This window comes from Nicotiana tabacum, chromosome 13 (genome assembly GCF_000715075.1).
Source record: "Nicotiana tabacum cultivar K326 chromosome 13, ASM71507v2, whole genome shotgun sequence".
NCBI lineage: Eukaryota > Viridiplantae > Streptophyta > Magnoliopsida > Solanales > Solanaceae > Nicotiana > Nicotiana tabacum.
The window spans coordinates 47,032,557-47,053,768 of NC_134092.1; the positions used below are offsets into that span (position 1 = coordinate 47,032,557).

Consider the following 21,212-nt stretch of genomic DNA (forward strand, 5'->3'; position numbering starts at 1 on the left):
GGAGTCGAATCCTGGTTCCTGAGTTGCCTACATATCCCTGGTGTTACGAGAATCAGGTCGTGTGTAGTTCTGGATCAAACAACGAACGAAACCGATGGAGTTGCTGTAAGAGTGGTCGTATGTTTCGTAAAAGGATCTTTTGGATAGGATAGTGTCATGAGTAACATATGCTTTCAGGTAGAGCTATGAATGTGAATTTGGACGTTATAGATATTTGAGATAAATCTTTGGGCGGTTACAGAATAAATAGTAATCAATTGCTGATCATCGGTTATGTTTGAGATAATCAGAGGATGCGAGCATTGTGAATGGAAATCGGAGCGAGAATTGCTCGTATTTTTAGAACAGTTACCTCCTGAGTTACATGCAAAACTTAAAACACGAGTAATGTGAATATATGTAGTTATTGTGGAAATTTAAACATGATGCACATTTCCTTTGGACCATGAGAGTCGTCTTTCGGACGATGAGGATGATGTGCTTAGACCATAACGTCCTGGGCTATGAAGCATATGATAAGGGATTTGCAGGCCATGAGATGGTGTCTTCGGGCCATGAGGATGGTGCCTTTGGACTATGACGCCTTTGAATAATGATATGCAGTTTCGAGAGATCCTTATGACATGGCATGATGCCTTTAGGCTTTGAGGATGATGACTTCAGACTATGACACCTTCAGAAAATGTAGCGATGTTTCAGCCCATGAATTGCAAAGATGTGGCGATATCGATTGCTTGATAAAGGGAACAGGTGATGCTTAGTCATATGCGAGAATGATACAAGGCAACGCTTAGCCTTGTATGTGATGAGGGCAGTGCTTAGCCCTATATGGAGAAAGGCAGTGTTTAGCATTATGCAATAATAGAGGCAGTGCTTAGCCTCAAGCAAAATGCAGACAATGCTTAGTCTCATGCAAATAAAGGTAGTGTTTAGCCTTATGCAATAATGGAGGAAGTGCTTAGCCTCATGCAAAGTACGGGAGACAGTACTTAGTCTCATGCAAGGGAAGGCAATGTTTAGCCTTACGCAATAATGGAGGCAGTGCTTAGCCTCATGTAAAGTGCGGGAGACAGTGCTTAGTCTCATGCAAAGAAATACAGTGTTTAGCCTTATGCAATAATGGAGGCAATGCTTAGCCTTATGCAAAGTGAGGGAGACAGTTCTTAGTCTCATGCAAAAAAAGGCAGCGTTTAGTCTTATGCAATAATGGAGGAAGTGCTTAGCCTTATGCAAAGTACGAGAAACAGTACTTAGTCTCATGCAAGGAAAGGCTATGTTTAGCCTTATGCAATAATGGAGGCAATGCTTAGCCTCATGCAAAGTGCGGGAGACAGTGCTTAGTCTCATGCAAAGAAAGGCACCGTTTAGCCTTATGCGGCAACGGAGGCAGTGCTTAGCCTCATGCAAATATAATGGAGACAATGCTTAGTCTCATGGAAGGAAAGACAATATTTAGCCTTATGCAATAACAGAGGCAGTGCTTAGCCTCATGCAAATGTAATTAAGACAATGCTTGGTCTCATGCAAGGAAAGACAGCGTTTAGCCTTATGCAATAACGGAGGTAGTGGTTATCCTCATGCAAATTAAATAGAGAGAATGCTTAGTATCATGCAAGGAAAGACATCGTTAAGCCTTATGCAATAACGGAGGCAGTGCTTAGCTTCATGCAAAGAAATGAGGGCAATGCTTAGCCCTATGTAGTTATGAGGGCAATGCTTAGCCCGATGCAAAGAAAAGCGACAATCAAATATGAAGAAGCAAAGTTACTCTTAGCTTGACGCGTTTGTGCTCGGCGAGTTCTGTCGATGTCAAGATAGTTATCTTGTTGCATATATTTGTGTACGTTCTTGTTATGCCTGCATTCAAAGAAAAATCGCAAGTTTTGGGGAAGGTTGGTTCATGCCTTTGATTCCTCATTTCTCCCTTGCTTGACGCCTTGTTCAAGTCAACCTGTGTAACCTCTGGCTACTACAGAAATGAAATTTCAAAAATATGCATTTGCGATAAATTATTTGTAAGAAATACAGTTGTTCAAAATATGTGATGATGCATAAAATAAATAATTTTGTCGAATTATCGAGTGCGACACACTTTGAGACATCGTGACCTTCTTAACTCAGAATTTTGAGGACCCCCCTCAAAATTCTGCCCTAGTTAAATGTATACTCCCAGCAATACACTTCTTAGCGATCCCTGACGTAATGAGATTGTCGAAAACTCGAAACTTTTCAAAATTCATGACCGTATAGGGAAATGAAGATTTTATTATGATGTGACCGAATCCACAAGGCTGCCTACATATCCCCTCTTAAACGGGAATCGGGTCAAGCATCGTTCATGTTACATAAAAAAAATGCAAATACAATCTCAAACATAATATCTATTGACGGCGTCCGAATTAATAGGTTTTGGCCATATTTCTCCGTCCATATTTGCGAGTATGAGTGATCCTTATGTCAGTACTCGATGAACCAAGTAAGGGCCATGCTAGTTAGGTGAGAATTTTCCCTTTGCTTTGTCCTATTACGGGAAGATCCGCTTCAACACCAATTGCCCCAGTGTGAATTGCCTCGATCTAAACTTTTTCTTAAAAGCCTTTGCCATTCTATTCTGGTAGAGTTGACCATGACACACTGTGTTCATCCTCTTACCGTCAATGAGAGCCAGTTGCTTATACCAGCTTTGTATCCATTATGCATCGCTGAGCTCGGTCTCTTGTATGATCCTTAGGGAAGGAATCTCCACCTCGGCAGGTATAACAGCTTCAGTACCGTAGACCAGTAGATAGGGAGTTGCCCTAGTTGACGTGCAGACTGTGGTGCTATATCCGAGAAAAAGAAATGGTAGCTTCTCACACCATTGGTTTTAGTTATCCACCAGCTTCCTTAATATCTTCTGGATGTTCTTGTTGACAGCTTCCACGACTCCATTCATTTGCGGCCTATATGTTGTAGAATTTCGGTGCCTGATTTTGAATGTTTCACATATGGATTTCATCAGATCACTGTTGAGATTGGCGGCATTGTCGGTAATGATTGACTCTGGTACTTCGAATCGGCAAATGACACGATCTCGGACGAAGTCGGCTATGACCTTCTTAGTCACAGATTTATAGGAAGCGGCTTCGACCCACTTTGTGAAGTAGTCTATATCCACCAAAATGAATCTGTGTCCATTGGAAGCAGCGGGTTCAATCAGTCCGATGACATCCATGCCCTAGGCAGAGAAAGGTCAGGGTTAAATCATTGCATTGAGTTCGTTAGGTGGCGTACATATCATATCAGCATGTACTTGGCATTTGTGGCACTTTTGAACATATTCGATGCAGGTTCCGGCATGTATTTTTTCGAGCAATCTAGATGCCTCCTTGGCATCGACACATCGCAACAATCTAAGTCAGGAGTCCTTCTATACAGAATTCCTCCGCTCTGAAAGAAGTGGTTGGCCAATCTTCAAAGTTTGCGCTTCTGAGTGTGTGTAGCATTTTCTAGGTATTCTCCTTTATCCAAATACTCCTTGATATCGTGAAACCATGGATTTTCATAGAACTTCTCTTCAACATGGGCACAATAAGCTGGTTGCTGACGAATCTCTATCGGGATTGGATCGATAAAATTCTTGTCTGGATGTTGTATCATGGAAGACAAGGTAGCCAGTGCATCTACGAACTCATTCTGAATTCTCAAAACATGCTTGAATATTATCTTCATGAACCTCTTGATCAGATCTTGCACACAGTGCAAGTATGGCAATATTTTAGTGTTCTTGATAGCCCATTCTCTGAGTACTTGATGTACCAGCAGATCTGAATCTCCGATTACCAGCAACTCCTGAATTTTCATGTCGATGGCCAATCTGAGTCCCAAGATGCAAGCCTCGTATTCTGCCATATTGTTGGTGCATGGGAACCTGAGCTTGGCGGATATCGGGTAATGTTAACCGGTTTCTGATACCAAAATAGCTCCGATGCTCGTTCCTTTGAAGTTTGCGGCTCCGTCAAAAAATATCCTCCAACCCTCATATGTTTCAGCAATATCTTTTTCTACAAATGACACTTCCTCGTCGGGAAAATATGTCTTCAATGGTTCATATTCTCTGTCTACGGGGTTATCTACTAGGTGATCGACCAATGCTTTCCCCTTGACCGCCTTTTGAGTCATATAGATGATATCAAACTCACTTAGAAATATCATCCACTTTGCTAGCTTACCCGTAGGCTTAGGTTTTCTGAAAGATGTATTTCAGCGGATCCATCCTCGATATGAGATATGCGGTGTATGCACAGGAGTAGTGCCTCAATTTCTGGGCTATCCATGTCAAGGCACAACATGTGCGTTCCAACAAAGAGTACCAGGCTTCATAAGGTATGAACTTCTTACTCAAATAGTATATCGCCTGCTCCTTTCTCCCGGTTTCATCGTGTTGCCCCAGGATGCAACCAAAAGCTCCATCCAAGACGAATATGTATAGCAATAGAGGTCTCCCGGGCTTTGGTGGGACTAACATGGGCGGCTTGGACAGGTACTCCTTGATTTTATCAAAAGCCTTTTGACACTCTTTGGTCCAGCTCGTCGCAACATCTTTCCTCAGCATTTTGATGATCGGCTCACATATTACCGTTGATTATGCTATAAAATGGCTGATATAATTGAGGCATCCCGGAAAACTCATCACACCTTTCTTGACCTTTGGCGGAGGCAAGTCCTGAATAGCTTTGATATTTGATGGGTCTAGCTCAATACCATAGTGATTGACGATGAAACCCAGCAACTTTCCAGCAGGGACTCCGAAAGCACATTTTGCAAGATTCAACTTCAGATTGTACTTTCAAAGTCGATCAAAAAACATCCTCAGGTCTGCTATGTGATCCGAACTCCTCCTAGACTTGATGATGACATCATCCACGTACACATCTATTTCCTTGTGTATCATATCGTGAAATAGAGTAGTCATGGCCCTCATGTAGGTAGCCCCGACGTTATTCAAACCAAATGGCATCATTTTGTAGTAATATATTCCCCATGGCATGATGAAGGCTATCTTTTTGGCATCCTCTTCGTCCATCCAAATCTGGTGATATCCTGTGAAGCAATCCACAAAATATTGGAGTTCATGCTTGGCGCAGTTGTCGATTAGTATGTGTATGTTGGGCAATGGAAAATCATAATTAGGGCTTGCTCTGTTCAGATCTCGATAGTCAATGCACACCCCTGACCTTCCCATCCTTCTTCGGAAATGGTACAATGTTGGCTAACCAAGTTGAATATCCGACCACCCGAAGGACCTTGGCTTTGATTTCTTGGTGACCTCTTCCTTTATCTTTAGGCTCATATCTGGCTTGAATTTCCTGAGCTTCTGTTTTACTGGTTGACACATAGGGTTGGTAGGTAGCTTGTGAGCCACTATGGATGTGCTTAACCCAGTCATGTCGTCATAGGACCATACGAAAATCTCCTCATATTAGTTTAGAAACCTGATGTACTCTTCCTTCTCCGATGGTGATAGATGAATGCTAATGTGAGTTTCTTTGACTGTTTCAGAATCCCCTAAGTTTATTGCCTCAGTTTCTTCCAAATTGGACTTTGGTTTGTTCTCAAAATTCTCTACTTCTTTGACAATTTCCTCACGTATTATATCATCTTCCAAATCTTCCGAATCACTTTCCTTATGTTGCGTTGTCTCATTACATGTCATAGTTGTAGGTTCATCAGGATATATAATAATTATACTGAAAAAGAATGTAATATAAATAAATGAAAAGCAATGTTGCATTAATAAAGCTTAAACCTGTCAACAAGTACGGCTCGATGTCTCGAGTAATTATTTCAAAACAAAACACTAAAAATGTCTTAAATGCCAAAAATAGTTTTAAAAATAAATCATGCTAGTTCTGCTAAGGCTACCCAGGAGCTCGGCGAGCTCGGGATGGTGCAGCAGTCCTGTCACGCCCTGACCTTGGGGAGCGCGACCAATGCTCAACCGAGATAACCCAGTCAAGCAAGCCTACTTGATGCCTTCTACCCGACCTTACCTATGAATAAAGAGAAGATGCATACCCTTCATTGAACAATGACAGAGTTTCATAAACAACACCAATTTCATTATCATTAGTTACTTCATTTGTAATTCTCAAAATACATTCCATATTCATAGTTTAGAAGTGGAAACATGAGATACATATACAACATTTCTAGTTTGACTTTTCCAAAATCAAGATACAACCCATACAATGTCTACACAGCCTCTAGTGGATACAAGGAGTAATGTGATAGTGCCGACAACAAGGCCCTAGCTATACCTCAAACCACTATACAAAAGGAGCAAAAGATACAAGACCCGGATATGAAATGGGGATCACCAAATCAGCTGAGGAGAGGGTGTACCGCTATCACTGATCGATGCTGCCTGCTGTGGAACCACCTGCATCCATTAGAGATGCAGCGCCCCCGAAAAAAGGGACGTTAGTATATATAGAATAGTACTAGTATGTAAGACTAAACACCCTCTAAATGAATCAAGCAACAATACAAAGAGAAAGAAACATGCAACTAACGAGGGCCTCAAACAGTATTAAAGCATCAAATTAAGAGAAAGAAAATATTTCAAGTGAATATCAATATTATTAAGTTGTGAGATCTATAGTACCGAAACACCACCGTGCTTTTAGCACGGAGTCCGATCTCAGCCTGATCGGCTATGCCATCTCATCCCAAGACATCCAATAATAACACCATATGTGTGCGACATGGCGTATGATCTCGGCCCGATCGGCTAAGCCGTCTCACCACAATGTCGTGTGGGTCGACATCACATTCTTCTAGCAATAATTTCATCCCAATTAAGGGGAAGAATATCAACATATCAGTATGGAGATTTACCCCTCAATCACTCCTACACCGGCACATGTAGTTTCGGGGTCAGGCTATTTCAACCTACCCTTCCTCGGTGACTAAACGATGCACAAAAACATTCATTATATAAAGGAGTTACAACACATTTAACAATCTTTCACACAATCTTTTCATTTCATTGGCACTATTGGCCACAAGTGTAATTTCCATTCTTGGCGCGATGGCCACATTTTATATTTCATATTCACTTCCTTCACTTTCAAACATCATCATAGGTTATCAATATTAAGAGCATTTGAAATCAAGACTTTTAGTATGTATATGATCAGTAGGAATCGCAAGCACATTAATTTGTCTTTCCAAAATTAAACATAATAAAATTTGAGAAGCGCAAAACACACACTTAACTTCTGCTCGCTAATCAAATATAGTATAGTATAATATCGTATCCACATGGATTGGATTTTAACAGTATTCTCGTAGTATCTAGCTTGGTTGCTATCCAAGATGATCAACAATTGAGATTTATAAGATGGTTAACTAAAATAAGCTAAGAATCTAAAGCTATTGACTAATGACAATCGAACAAGGAATAAGGAAAGGAGGTTATCAATGGGAGAAGATAGGGTTTTGATAGGATAGGTGCAAGATAATTGTTCGGGATCTAACTCTAGATAATTTACTTCTAATGTTCAAGTGAGTCTCTCGAATTAACTCAATTATAACATTCAGCAACACCTCCTCTCTCGATTAGTAATAATCTCACAAGATGAACCAATTTAAGCACGTGAAGATATGCAAGAATGCGTAATGGATTGGTCTTTAGGAAAACCTCTTTCGATTATTCTCCTAACTAGGTTTAATCAACGATTCAACTAGCCTCTTTCACTTGCTTAGAAGAATTTATGAACTCAACCAACAATATAATACAAGATATCACAAGTTATGCCTATATCGATTGCATGAACAAGTGAATATAGATGCAACAATTAATTCATCCAAAAATGATTCAATACATAAAACTAGAGTTATAATGCGCAAACAATCATCAATACACCAAATCCATCAAACCCTAAATAGAACTCTCCATAGATATGGAGAAATTCATCACAAATAAAATTAAAGTATAGGAAAACATAAATTCGATCCAAACTCGGGTTATGATTGAGGAAGGAATGATGAAATCCTTGTGCTTGTATTCTTCCAAAACCTCCTTAGCCTCCTTAGGTCCGAAGTATGTGAAAAAGTCTAGAAAATAATATTTTTCAATGTATTTATACCAAGTAGAGTTGGGCCTAGACGAAACCACCCTTTCCTAGCCAAAATAGGGCTTTCACTCAATAAAAATTGCACAGACGCGCCGCATAGGGCGACGCGCCATGCGGGGAATTAGTGGGGCAATTTAAAGAGCTCACCATCTGTCAGGCAGCCAAAACTACACTGCTGCGGCGCACCACATGCCGCCCCACGCACCGCAGTAGTGCAACGGCTCCAAACTTGATTTTTGATGTCCAAACATAGTCCTCGACCCCCGAACACGATCCCGGCTTAATCCCTTGGGCTTTTACTGAGACTTCAAAGCTCCAAATAGCTCGAATTAGCTCCACAACATCTACATAACTCGGAATCACTCCTACAAGGAATAAAACACACAGTAAGTGCAAAACACTACCAATTAAAGCTCGAACACAAATAAAATGCAGTGATTTAGAGTGCTATACGTGACTAAAATACGAGATTATAGCCTACCATCAACACCCCACACATAAACCATTGCTCGTCCTCGAGCAATTAAACTATACTTCATATAGACATGACCTCTTTCAACAACCCTCATAACTTATCACACCAACAATATTTAAAACAGATTAAACACAATACCGTAACATCCTCGCCTCAAGATTTGACTCAAAAGCGCCACATATGTTTCACAACCTGCTCACTTACTCTAACATAGAGGACAACAACATTACCTTTCCTTAGTGAATCAAGTGCCCTCACACAACAATAGAGAGTAGTTCCACACACAATGAAATTTAAGAACAATTAGGAACTCAAAATAGAAAGAATCTGCTCACTCTCAGAAACAACATTCATGTGCCACAAAAGATGTACCATAGGCTTTCCCGTAGTGTACTACTCCACTAATTGAGCTCATTTAGTCACGGATCAAGTAGGACTTTAATTGGTTGTAATGTAGGTTGCAGGGTGGGTAGGATACATTTAGATATAAGAGTGACTACACCTCCCTAAGCACTTTAATACATACAATTAACCATTCAAAACCCCCATACTCATGTCAATCAAATACTCCACCTTCACATCAATATACATTAACTCCCTATTTCTTTTAGCACAAATATATCAAGAGTCACCACTATCAAGGAATATGTTTTCAAAATCATACACTTATTTCTTTTCCTTTCTTTTTCAATTCAAGTAACTCTTACTTGTTCAAAATAGTGCACATTTCTCCTTAGTTCAATAGTTCCACTCAAAAGCCAAACCAACACCCCTCACTTTAACTTTTACAAAGTTCATAACAAATTCAAGTGCTCACGAGAGGTACAAGGTTCAAATAGATGGTCAACTTAAACAAATGGGTAAGGCTTGTAATGTGGTTACCAAAGAAACAGGATTACAAGCTCAAAAGGGTTAACTACGATACATAACAATTAGGTGGGTAATAGCATATATCTTGCTCAACAAAGAAATGCCTATATCACTTCTAAGAGAGAATAAAACTACTATTTCACTTTGACACACATAGGGCAAGTTCTAGACATCAAATGCAGTGCACAGAATAACATAGACCTCACACACACATGGCATGTAACTCACTCATGATTGGACCATCAAGACACTCTAGTCAAAGAAGTTAAGCAAAGTTAAGATCATACAATTTAAGGTACTTGTGCAAGAGTCAAAAACTTAGCCTAGGCGTCACAACTAAAGCACGTACTATTCTCAAGGCATAATAAAGTTAAGAGATATTGCCTTCAATTCAAATCATAGCACAAGGTTTCCTACTCCTAAAAAAAATTAAAAACTACTACTAACTACACCCGGTTCAAACAAAACCCTTGGAAAAGAACTGTGGCACAAAGAAAAACCAAGGGGGAATTATTACACTACCTACAAACGAAAATCTTTTTGTCTTTTTTTCTTTTTTTTTCAATTTGTTTTCCATCTCTAACTACTACAACTAAGAAAAAAAGAAACTAATATACATACATACATTCATACAAATATCCCCCACTCCATACTTTAAGTTGATGCATGTCCCCATGGCACACAATTAAAAAGCATAAGGTAAAGAAAACTTCCCTGAATATCTAGTAAGAGTCTGAGTCGAAGTCGGGCTCCATTCCTCAGCCTTTTTGGGTACACCGCACACTTATCTTTCTCGCTCACTATAGCCTTCTCTTTCGAGCCCTTCACTTTCCACTCAATACTTGCAGCTGATTTTCCTTTTTGCACCCCCTTTTCTACATCCATCTTGAAAGTCACAGTCTCCTCACCCACTCTAAGCATGAGTTTTCTCTCATATATATCTAATATCGCTCTGCCCGTCTCTAAGAATGGTATTCCTAGGATGAGGGGGACCTCCTTGTTTTTCTCTATATTCACCACTATAAAATCCACAGGAAATACGAACCTATCCACCTGAACTAACACATCTTCCACTATCCCCTCGGGCATTAAAGTCGTTTGGTCTACCAACTGCAACGATATTGGTGCAGACCTTATCTCTCCAATCTCTTTCTCTAGTTTCCTGTAAATAGATAGAGGCATTAAATTAATTGAGGCACTAGAATCACATAAAGACTTATCAAAATTAATAGTTCCTAAAGTTCAAGGTATAGTAAAACTTCCTGGATCTCCACACTTTTGTGGGAGTTTATTTTGCAATATCGCACTGCAATGCTCTGTGAACTTGACCACTAAGGTCTCCTCTACTTTCCTCTTCTTCGTAAGGATCTATTTCAAGAATTTAGAATAAGAAGGCATTTGTGAGAGAACTTATGTGAATGGTAAATTTACATGAACCTGTTTCAGCACATCCAGAAATATCTCAAATTGCTTGTCCAACTTTTCTTTACATAGCTTTTGAGGGAAAGGTAGCGCAAGCATATGCTCGCTCTCCTCGTGTTCCTCCCTTCTCGATTTTTCTTCCTTCTTCTTTTTCTCAGCTTTCATTGGGTCTTTCTTCTTCTTGTCCTCATCACTTTTCAGCTACTCCCCACTTTCCTTTTCAAGTCTCACATCTTTTTGGATCGGGGTGGGGTCTTTCAACACTTGCCCACTTCTCAAGGTTACAACATTCACTGTTTCTATGGGATTTTTTCAGTATCAGCAAGGAAAGTGCCTGGAACCCTCTCAGATAATATTGTTACAATATGTCCTACTTTCTTCTCTAAATTTTGAATTGCTACCCCTTGTACTTCGAATCATTCATCAGTTTTCACAATGAAGGCCTTCATGAGATCTTCTAGACCAGGCTGATTGGACTGTTGAGGCTGAAACTGCTGCCTCGGCGGATTCATAAAACCAGGAGCTCCTGCTCTCTGAAATCTGGGGTTGTTTTGTTGCCATGCATTAGCGGTACCCCTAGGTGAACTCCACGAAAAACTGAGGTGCTTCTGACCCATTACATTAGATTTATAATTTCCCATAACATTCACTTCCTCAGTTGAGGCTTGACACTCATGAGTAGGGTGTCCTCTTCCACATATATCACAGGCTGCATGAGGCTCACTTTGTATCGTGGCTATGGTCAGCTTTCATATTTCTTTAGCCATAGCATCAAGCTGTGCCTGCACATATGTATTAGCATCAACTTGGTGAACACTAGTTGATCTTCTTCTTTCAGGAATATCTGAGGGCCACTGATTAGCATCTTTAGATAACTCATCAAGAATTGTAACAATCTCCTCTCGAGTCTTCTTCATCAAAGGGCCACCGGCTATGTTGCTCAATGTTCTACGCGAGGCCGTGTCAATCCATCCCAAAAGTACTGGAGTTGCTTCCAGAGTTCAATTCCACTATATTGACACTTCCTAACAATCTCCTTAAACCTCTCCCATGCTTCAAAAATAGTTTCAGTCTCTTTTTGGCAAAAGTTATGGATTTCTCTTCTAAACTTGCCAGTTTTAGCTGAGGAGAAATATTTATTAAGAAATTTTCTAGTCATCTCCTCCCATGTTCTAATCGATCCTGTGGGCAAGCTTCGAAACCACTGCTTTGCATCATCTTTAAGTAAAAAGGGGAATGCCCTCAAGTACACTGCATCTTGTGTCACCCCATTGTATTGAAAAGTGTTCATAATCTCCTTGAAGTCCATTAGATGTGTGTTTGGATCTTTGTTCATCTTTCCTCTAAAAACACGACAATTCTAAATGATTTGAAACAACCCTTACTTCAGCTCAAAATTGTTAGCTGCAATTGGAGGTGGTCTAACACTTGATAAACCTTGATTGTAGAATGGTCTAGCATAATCGCCCAGTGATCTCCCAGGCATGGGAGCTATATTTCCGAACTGGTCTGTAGCCAAGGGTTAATTTTGAGCAATTCTCCGACCCCTCTATTCTTCATAGATAGTTTGTGCATCTCTAATAGCTGCTTCCTCAGCATCCCATGCAACTTTTTCTCATTGTTGGGCTGCCTCTCTTGCAGCCAAATCTGCATATCATCACCGTTTCCAGCCATAGATTCTTTGGTTAAGGATTTCCCAACCTTTTCTAAAGTCTCGGTGAGATTTCTTTCCTTCCTCAGCTGTCACAGTTGTTTTTCTATTTTTGGCTTATATGGTAGCACTTCTTTCGCAGAAGCTTGAATCATGCACCAATCTTAACATGTAACCTGAGCACAGTCAAAGAACATCAAACATAAAATAGAACACTAAAATAAAAAGAGTGCCAAAATTTGACGAGCGCAAAACACACACTTAACTTCTGCTCGCCAATCAAATATAATATAGTATAATATCGTATCGATAGGGATTGTATTTTAATAGTATTCTCGTAGTTTTTAGCTTGGTTACTATCCAAGATGATCAAAAGTTGAGATTTATATGATGGTTAACTAAAATTAGCTAAGAATCTAAAGTTATTGACTAATGACAATCGAATAAGGAATAAGCAAAGAAGGTTATCAATGGGAGAAGATAGGGTTTCGATAAGATAGGTGCAAGATAATTGTTCGGGATCTAACTCTAGGAAATTCACTTCTAATGTTCAAGAGATTCTCTCGAATTTACTCAATTATTAGTTCAAACGTTCAGCAAAAACTCCTTTCTCGATTAAGTCTTAACCTCACAAGATGAACCATTTAAGCACGTGAAGATATGCAAGATGCAGCGCCCCCGACAAAAGGGACGTTAGTACATATGGAATAGTACTAGTATGTAAAGCTAACTGTCCTCTTTCAAAATAGAATACCAACATAAAAGGGCAAACCATGGAAACAACAATCAACAATCAATGATATCCAATTTCCAAGTTAAAACATATTAATTTTCAAAATACGAAGATACTATTTTTTTTGCTTGGGAGATCTTTAGCACCTATATACCACTGTTCACAATATCAACGTTCACAATACCAATACCACTGTACTTTTTGTACAGAGTCCGATCACGACCCGATTGGCTAGGCCATCTCATCCGAGACATCAAACACAATCACAATTTCAATTACAATTTCCAGCACAATCACCACCATGTGTGTGGCATGGTGTCCAATCATGACCCAATCGGCTAGGCCATCTCACCACAATGTCGTGAGGGGAATAATTTTATCACACCAATCTCATCCCAAATAAGGGGAATAATTTTATCACATCAATCTCATCCCAAATAAGGAAAATAATCACAATCCACTCCTACACCGGCACGTGTAGTTTCGGGCTTAGGTTATTTCAACCTACCCTTCCCCGGTGACTATCGATACTTCCAAAAATATTATTGATTTGCATACAAAGGAAAAAACAATACAAATGCATTTACCTCATAACCTTTCACACCATTCATAGCCTCATTGGCATTTTCATCCTCTCACAACATCATTATTTCATTGGCTCTCTTGGCCATACATATGATTCTTCATTCATGGTACAATAGCTGTATTTCATATTCCACACTTTCATTTCCTTCCTTTCATGGATCATCATCATAATATCAACATATATAATATTTTGAAAATCACAACTTTAAGTTCATTAGAAATGAAGTATTTAAGCACAATAGATTCTTTCCAAGAAATTGAGTAAAATGATTGGCAATCGATGCGCAAGTTAAAATCATAAACAAGTAACACACCATTTATTCTTGAAATACTTTTTCCCAAAAAGGGCAATACATAATTTCCATTCACGAATACGTAAGAACGCAAAACACATTGAAAATACTCACAAGGCATAGCATTAGTTAAAATAGCTACATTGGGATATGACTTGAGGACATAAGCTTTTAGAAAAAAAAATCTACTTTTGAAGTAATTTTGGAACAGTTAAATTAAGGCTCATTTCATAATCTTTCTCACATCATCTCATTTCATTGGCACCACTAGCCACAAGTATAGCTTTCATTCTTGGCACGGTGGCCACACTTTATATCTTCAACTCACTTCTTTCACTTTCAAGCATCTTTATAGATTATCAACAACAAGGCATTTCCAATCAAGACTTTAGGTATACATATGAGCAATTAAGAGTCTTAAGCACATCGAGTTTTTCTCACACAAGTTGGCATACTAGCTTTCATTTGAAACACGACTCAAAGTCATAACATTATAATACACATATCATTCTTGAATACATTCCCGAAGGATAACATAATATGATAGAAACATTCAGAACACATTTTGAATACATACAACTTTCGACACTTTGCTTACTCAGGATAATCGAATTTATTAGGAACAACTAGGAACATGGGAATTAGGAACTTGAGCCAAAAATACTTGAAACTTACGGGAAGATCATGGAATTTATTTCTAAAAGAGTAGTTTAGCCAACATACCTCAAATTCGTCCCTTAATGATACTACAATGATCCACTGCATTAAGCAACTTCAATCTACAATAACAACATCCAATGGGACCAATATTAGTAACAAATTCCATAATTTAGGCCATTTAAGCATTTTATCAAACACCTAGTAGGCATGAATCTCTACATCTCTTAACCATAGAATTAGTACATCCAACTACTACCATTTACCAATAATTTATCCCACCATCATTCTTAAACAATTCTTAACTTCCAATATCACATACATGACCATCCATCCACACCCAACCAACGAAATTTCATCAAATAATCACCTTTCAATCTCTACAATGGTTATGTATTTAAATTGGGAACTTATGACTTCCTATCACCATACCATAAGTTATAACACATATTTCATACATAAATAATCACCATAGATTAGTTGGAGATGGTAGACATACCTCTTGTAGTGAGACTCTTGAAAATCCCAACTTGTAGGGTTCTTGACCAAGTTTGGGAATTTGAATGGAATTCTATAGATCTTCAAGGTTAATCCTAGTTAATATAGGTGTTTAGGAGTAGTAATCAACTCAAAATACTCCAAAAGCATTACCTTGGTTCATGGGAGGGAAGTGTTGGATCGATTTCCCTTGATATGCAATCCCTAGCTCAAAGAAATGACTTAACCCCTCTCTTTCCCCGACCTTGGGGGTATTTAATGGGCTCCTACGTGCGCGATCGCCCATTAGGTCGCGCACCTGAGGCAGAATACCCTCTAATATGCGCGGTCGCGCATCTGGTCGCACATATGGCATAGGTCCGGTAAAATGGCCATAACCTTTTGTAGAAATATCCAAAGGACGAACGGTTTGATGCGTTGGAAACTAGACTCAAAGGGCTTTAATTTGATAGGTAGATCACCTCCTAAGTCTTTATAGTTTGGTAGCAGTGGGACATTAGTGGGGAAATCTGGAGAGCTCAACATCTGTCAGGCAGCCAAAAATATACTGCTGCGGCGTACCACGCACTGCAGTAGTGCGAAATTCTTAGAGTACGACTCCAAACTGGATTTTAGATGTCCAGACGTGGTCCTCGACCCCTGAACACGATCCCAGCTTAATACCTTGGGCTTTTACTCAGACTTCAAGGCTCCAAATAGCTCGAATTAGCTCCACAACATCTACATAACTTGGAATCACTCCTACAAGGCATAAACAACATAATAAGTGCAAACCACTACCAATTAAAGCTCAAACAAAAATAAAGTGCAGTGCATTAGAGTGCAATACCTGACTAAGACACGAGATTACAGCCTACTATCAACACCCCACACTTAAACCATTGCTCGTCCTCGAGCAATAAAACTACACTTCATATAGACACGACCTTTTTAAACAACTCTCATAACTCATCACACCAAGAATATTTAAAACAGAATAAGCACAATACTGTAACATCCTCGCCTCAAGATTTGACTCAAAAGCACCACACATTTTTCGCAACCCGCTCTCTTACTCTAAAACAGAGGTCAACGACAAAATTTTTTCTTCGTGAATCAAGTGCCCTCACACAATAATAGAGAGTAGTTCCACACACAATGAAATTTAAGAACAATTAGGAACTCAAAATAGAAAGAATTTGCTCACTCTCAGAAAGAACATTCATGTCCCACAAAAGACGTACCATAGGCTTGCCCGTAGTGTACTACTCTACTAATTGAGCTGATTCAGTTGAGGATCAAGTACGACTTTAATTGGTTGTAATGTACGTTGCAGGGTGGGTAGGATACATTTAGATATAAGAGTGACTACACCTCCCTAAGCACTTTAATACATACAATTAACCATTCAAAACCCCATACTTATGTCAAACCAAAACTACACCTTCACATCAATATATACACTTACTTTTTTCACAATCATACACTTACTTTTTTTCCCTTTCTTTTTCAATTCAAGTGGCTCTTACTTTTTAAAAACAGTGCACCTTTTTCCTTAGTTCAATAATTCCACCCAAAAGTGAAACCAACACCCCACACTTTAACTTTTACAACGTTCATAACAAATTTAAGTGCTCACGAGAGGTACAAGGTTCAAATAGATGTCCAATTTAAACAAATGAGTAAGGCTTGTAATGTGGTTGCCAAAGAAACATGATTACATGCTCAAAAGGGATAACTACAATACATAACAATTAGGTGGGTAATAGCATATATCTGGCTGGACACGGAAATACCTATATCACTTCCAAGACTGAATAAAACTACTATTTCACTTTGCACACACACGGGGCAAGTTCTATACATCTAATGCAATGCATAAAATAACACAAGACCTCACACACACATGGCACGTAACTCACTCAGGATCGGACTATCAAGACACTCTAGTCACAGCAGTTAAGTAAAGTTAAGATCATACAATTTAAGGTACTTATACAAGAGTCAAAAACTGAGCCTAAGCATCATAACTAAAGTACTTACTATTCTCAAGGCATAATAAAGTTAAAAGATATTGCCTTCAATATAAATCACAGCACAAGGTTTCCTACTCCTAAAAATAAAACCACTACTAACTGTACCCGGTTCAAACAAAACCCTTGAAAAAGAACCACGACACAAAGAAAAATACAAAATTTGACGAGCGCAAAACACACTTAACTTCTGCTCGCTAATCAAATATAGTATATCATAATATTGTAACCGCAAGGATTGGAGTTTAATAGTATTCTCGTAGTTTCTAGCTTGGTTGCTATCCAAGATGATCAACAATTAAGATTTATAAGATGGTTAACTAAAATTAGCTAATAATCTAAAGATACTGACTAATGATAATCGAACAAGGAATAAGCAAAGAAGGTTATCAATGGGAGAAGATGAGGTTTTGATAGGATAGGTGCAAGATAATTGTTCAGGATCTAACTCTAGATAATTCACTTCTAATGTTCAAGTGAGTCTCTCGAATTCACTCAATTATTAGTCCATACAATCAGCAAAATCTCCTCTCTCGATTTAGTCTTAAACTCAGAAGACACAACAATTTAAGCCCGTGAAGATATGCAAGAATGCGTAATGGATTTGTCTTTAGGAAAACCTCTTTCGATTATTCTCCTAAGTAGGTTTAACCATTAATTCAACTAGACTCGTTCAATTACTTAGAAGAATCTATGAACTCAACCAACAATATAATGTAAGATATCACAAGTTATGCCTCTCTCGATTACATTAGCACGTGAATATATATGCAATAATTAATTCATCTAAAAATAATTCAATACATAAAATAAGAGTTATAATCCGCAAACAATCATCAATACACGAAATCCATCAAACCCTAAATGGAACTACTCCATAGAAATGGAGCAATTCATCACAAATAAATCCTTGTGCTTGTGTTCTTCCAACTCCTTCTTAGCCTCCATAGGTCTGAAGTATGTCAAAAGCCCTGAAAATAACATTTTTTCATATATTTATACCAAGTAGGGTCGGACCCAGAGGAAACCACCCTTTCCTTGCCGAAATAGGACATTCACTTTGTAAAAATTGCACAGGCGCGCCACATGGAGCGACGAGCCATGCAGGGCATTAGTGGGGAAATCCAGAGAGCTCAATATCTGTAAGGCATCCAAAAATACACTGCTGTGGAGCACCACCCGCCGCCCCACGCACCGCAGTATAGCAAAATTCTTAGAGTACATCTCCAAACTTGATTTTTGATGTCCAGACGTGGTCCTCGACCCCCGAACACGATCCCGGCTTAATACCTTGGGTTTTTACTCGGATTTCAAAGCTCCAAATAGCTCGAATTAGCTCACAACATCTACATAACTCGGAATCACTCTTACAAGGCATAAAACATATAATAAGTGCAAAACACTACCAATTAAATCTCAAACACAAATAAAGTGAGTGAATTAGAGTGCAATACATGGCTAAAACACAAGATTACATCATACCATCAACACCTCACACTTAAACCGTTGCTCGTCCTCGAGCAATAAAACTACACTTCATATAGACACGATCTTTTTCAAAAAATCTCATAACTCATCACACCAAGAATATTTAAAACAGAATAAGCACAATATTGTAACATCCTCGCCTCAAGATTTGACTCAAAATCACCATACAGTTTTCATAACCTGCTCACTTACTCTAAAACAGAGGTTAACGACAAAATCTTTTCTTCGTGAATCAAGTGCCCTCACACAACAATAGAGAGTAGTTCCACACACAATGAAATTTATGAACAATTAGGAACTCAAAATAGAAAGAATTTTTTCACTCTCAGAAACAATATTCATGTCCCACAAAAGACATACCATAGGCTTGCCCGTAGTGTACTACTCTACTAATTGAGATCATTCAGTTGAGGATCAAGTGGGACTTTAATTGGTGTAATGTAGTCTGCATGGTGGGTAGGATACATTTAGATATAAGAGTGACTACACCTCCCTAAGCACTTTAATACATACAATTAACCATTCAAAACCCCACACTTATGTCAAACCAAAACTCCACCTTCACATCAATATACATTAACTCCCTACTTCTTTAAGCATAATTATGTCAAGTTACCACTATCAAGGAATATTTTTAACACAATACAACTACTTTTTTTTAAATCTTCAATTCAAGTGGCTCTTACTTTTTAAAAACAGTGCTCAGTTTTCGTTAGTTCAATAATTCCACCCAAAAGCGAAACCAACACCCCTCACTTTAACATTTACAACATTCATAACAAATACAAGTGCTCACGAGAGGTACAAGGTTCAAATAGATGTCCAATTTAAACAAATGATTAAGGCTTGTAATGTGGTTGCCAAAGAAATAGGATTACATGCTCAAAAGGGATAACAACGATACATAACAATTAAGTGGGTAATAGCATATATCTTGCTGGACAAGGAAATGCCTATATCACATCCAAGAGAGAATAAAACTACTATTTCGCTTACATACACACGGGGCAAGTTCTAGACATCTAATGCAATGCACAGAATAACACAAGACCTCACACACACATGGAACGTAACTCACTCAGGATCGGACTATCAAGACACTCTAGTCACAACAGTTAAGTAAAGTTAAGATCATACAATTTAAGGTACTTATACAAGAGTCAAAAACTGAGCCTAAGCGTCACAACTAAAGCACTTACTATTCTCAAGGCATAATAAAGTTAAGAGATATTGCCTTCAAAATAAATTACAGCACAAGGTTTGCTACTCCGAAAAAAAACAAAACCACTACTAACTGCACTCGGTTCAGACCAAACCCTAGGAAAAGAACCACTACACAAAGAAAATACAAAATATGACGAGCGCAAAACACACTTAACTTCTGCTCTCTAATCAAATATAGTATAGCATAATATCGTATCCGCAAGGATTGGATTTTAACAGTATTCTTGTAGTTTCTAGCTTGGTTGCTATCCAAGATGATCAACAGTTGTGATTTATAAGAGGGTTCACTAAAATTAGCTAAGAATCTAAAACTACTGACTAATGATAATCGAAAAAGGAATAAGCAAAGAAGGTTATCAATGGGAGAAGATATGATTTTGATAGGATAGGTGCATGATAATTGTTCGGGATTTAACTCTAGATAATTCACTTCTAATGTTCAAGTGAGTCTCTCGAATTCACTCAATTATTAGTTCATACAATCAGCAAAATCTCCTCTCTTGATTAAGTCTTAAACTCACAAGACAAAACAATTTAAGCACGTGAAGATATGCAAGAATGCGTAATGAATTTGTATTTAGGAAAACCTCTTTCGATTATTCTCCTAACTAGGTTTAATCAACAATTCAACTAGACTGTTTCGATTACTTAGAAGAATCTATGAACTCAACCAATAATATAATACAAGATATCACAAGTTATGGCTCTCTCGATTACATGAACAAGTGAATATATATGCAATAATTAATTCATCCAAAAATGATTCAATACATAAAACCAGAGTTATAATCCGCAAACGATCATCAATACACCAAATCCATCAAACTCTAAATGGAACTACTCCATAGAAATGGAGCAATTCATCACAAATAAATCATTGTGCTTGCGTTCTTCTAACTCCTTCCTAGCCTCCATATGTCCGAAATATATCAAAAGCCTAGAAAATAACGTTTTTCCATGTATTTATACCAAGTAGGGTCGGCCCAAGAGAAAACCACCCTTTCCTTGCCGAAATAGGACTTTCACTCAGTAAAAATTGTACAGGCGCACCGCATGGGAAGACGCGCCATACAGGGCATTAGTGGGGAAATCCATAGAGCACAACATCTGTAAGGCAGCAAAAAATACACTGCTGCGGCGCACCACGCACCGCTCCACGCACCGCAGTAGTGCAAAATTCTCAA

General features: G+C 38.6%; 1 protein-coding gene and 1 non-coding gene across 2 annotated transcripts; one reads left to right on the plus strand and one right to left on the minus strand.

Moving 5' to 3' along the window:
• Window positions 1–3,453: 3,453 nt before the first annotated feature.
• On the minus strand, window positions 3,454–4,161 carry LOC107767847 (uncharacterized). The gene is made up of 2 exons (XM_075228767.1): window positions 3,955–4,161; window positions 3,454–3,831 (listed from the first exon to the last, which is right to left on the minus strand). Exons 1-2 carry the CDS (start codon window positions 4,159–4,161, stop codon window positions 3,454–3,456), a joined length of 585 nt encoding a protein of 194 aa, XP_075084868.1.
• Window positions 4,162–11,891: 7,730 nt separating this feature from the next.
• On the plus strand, window positions 11,892–11,998 carry LOC142168473 (small nucleolar RNA R71). The gene has a single exon (XR_012698332.1). It is a non-coding gene; the product is annotated as a small nucleolar RNA R71 (small nucleolar RNA).
• The last annotated feature ends 9,214 nt before the right edge of the window (window positions 11,999–21,212 follow it).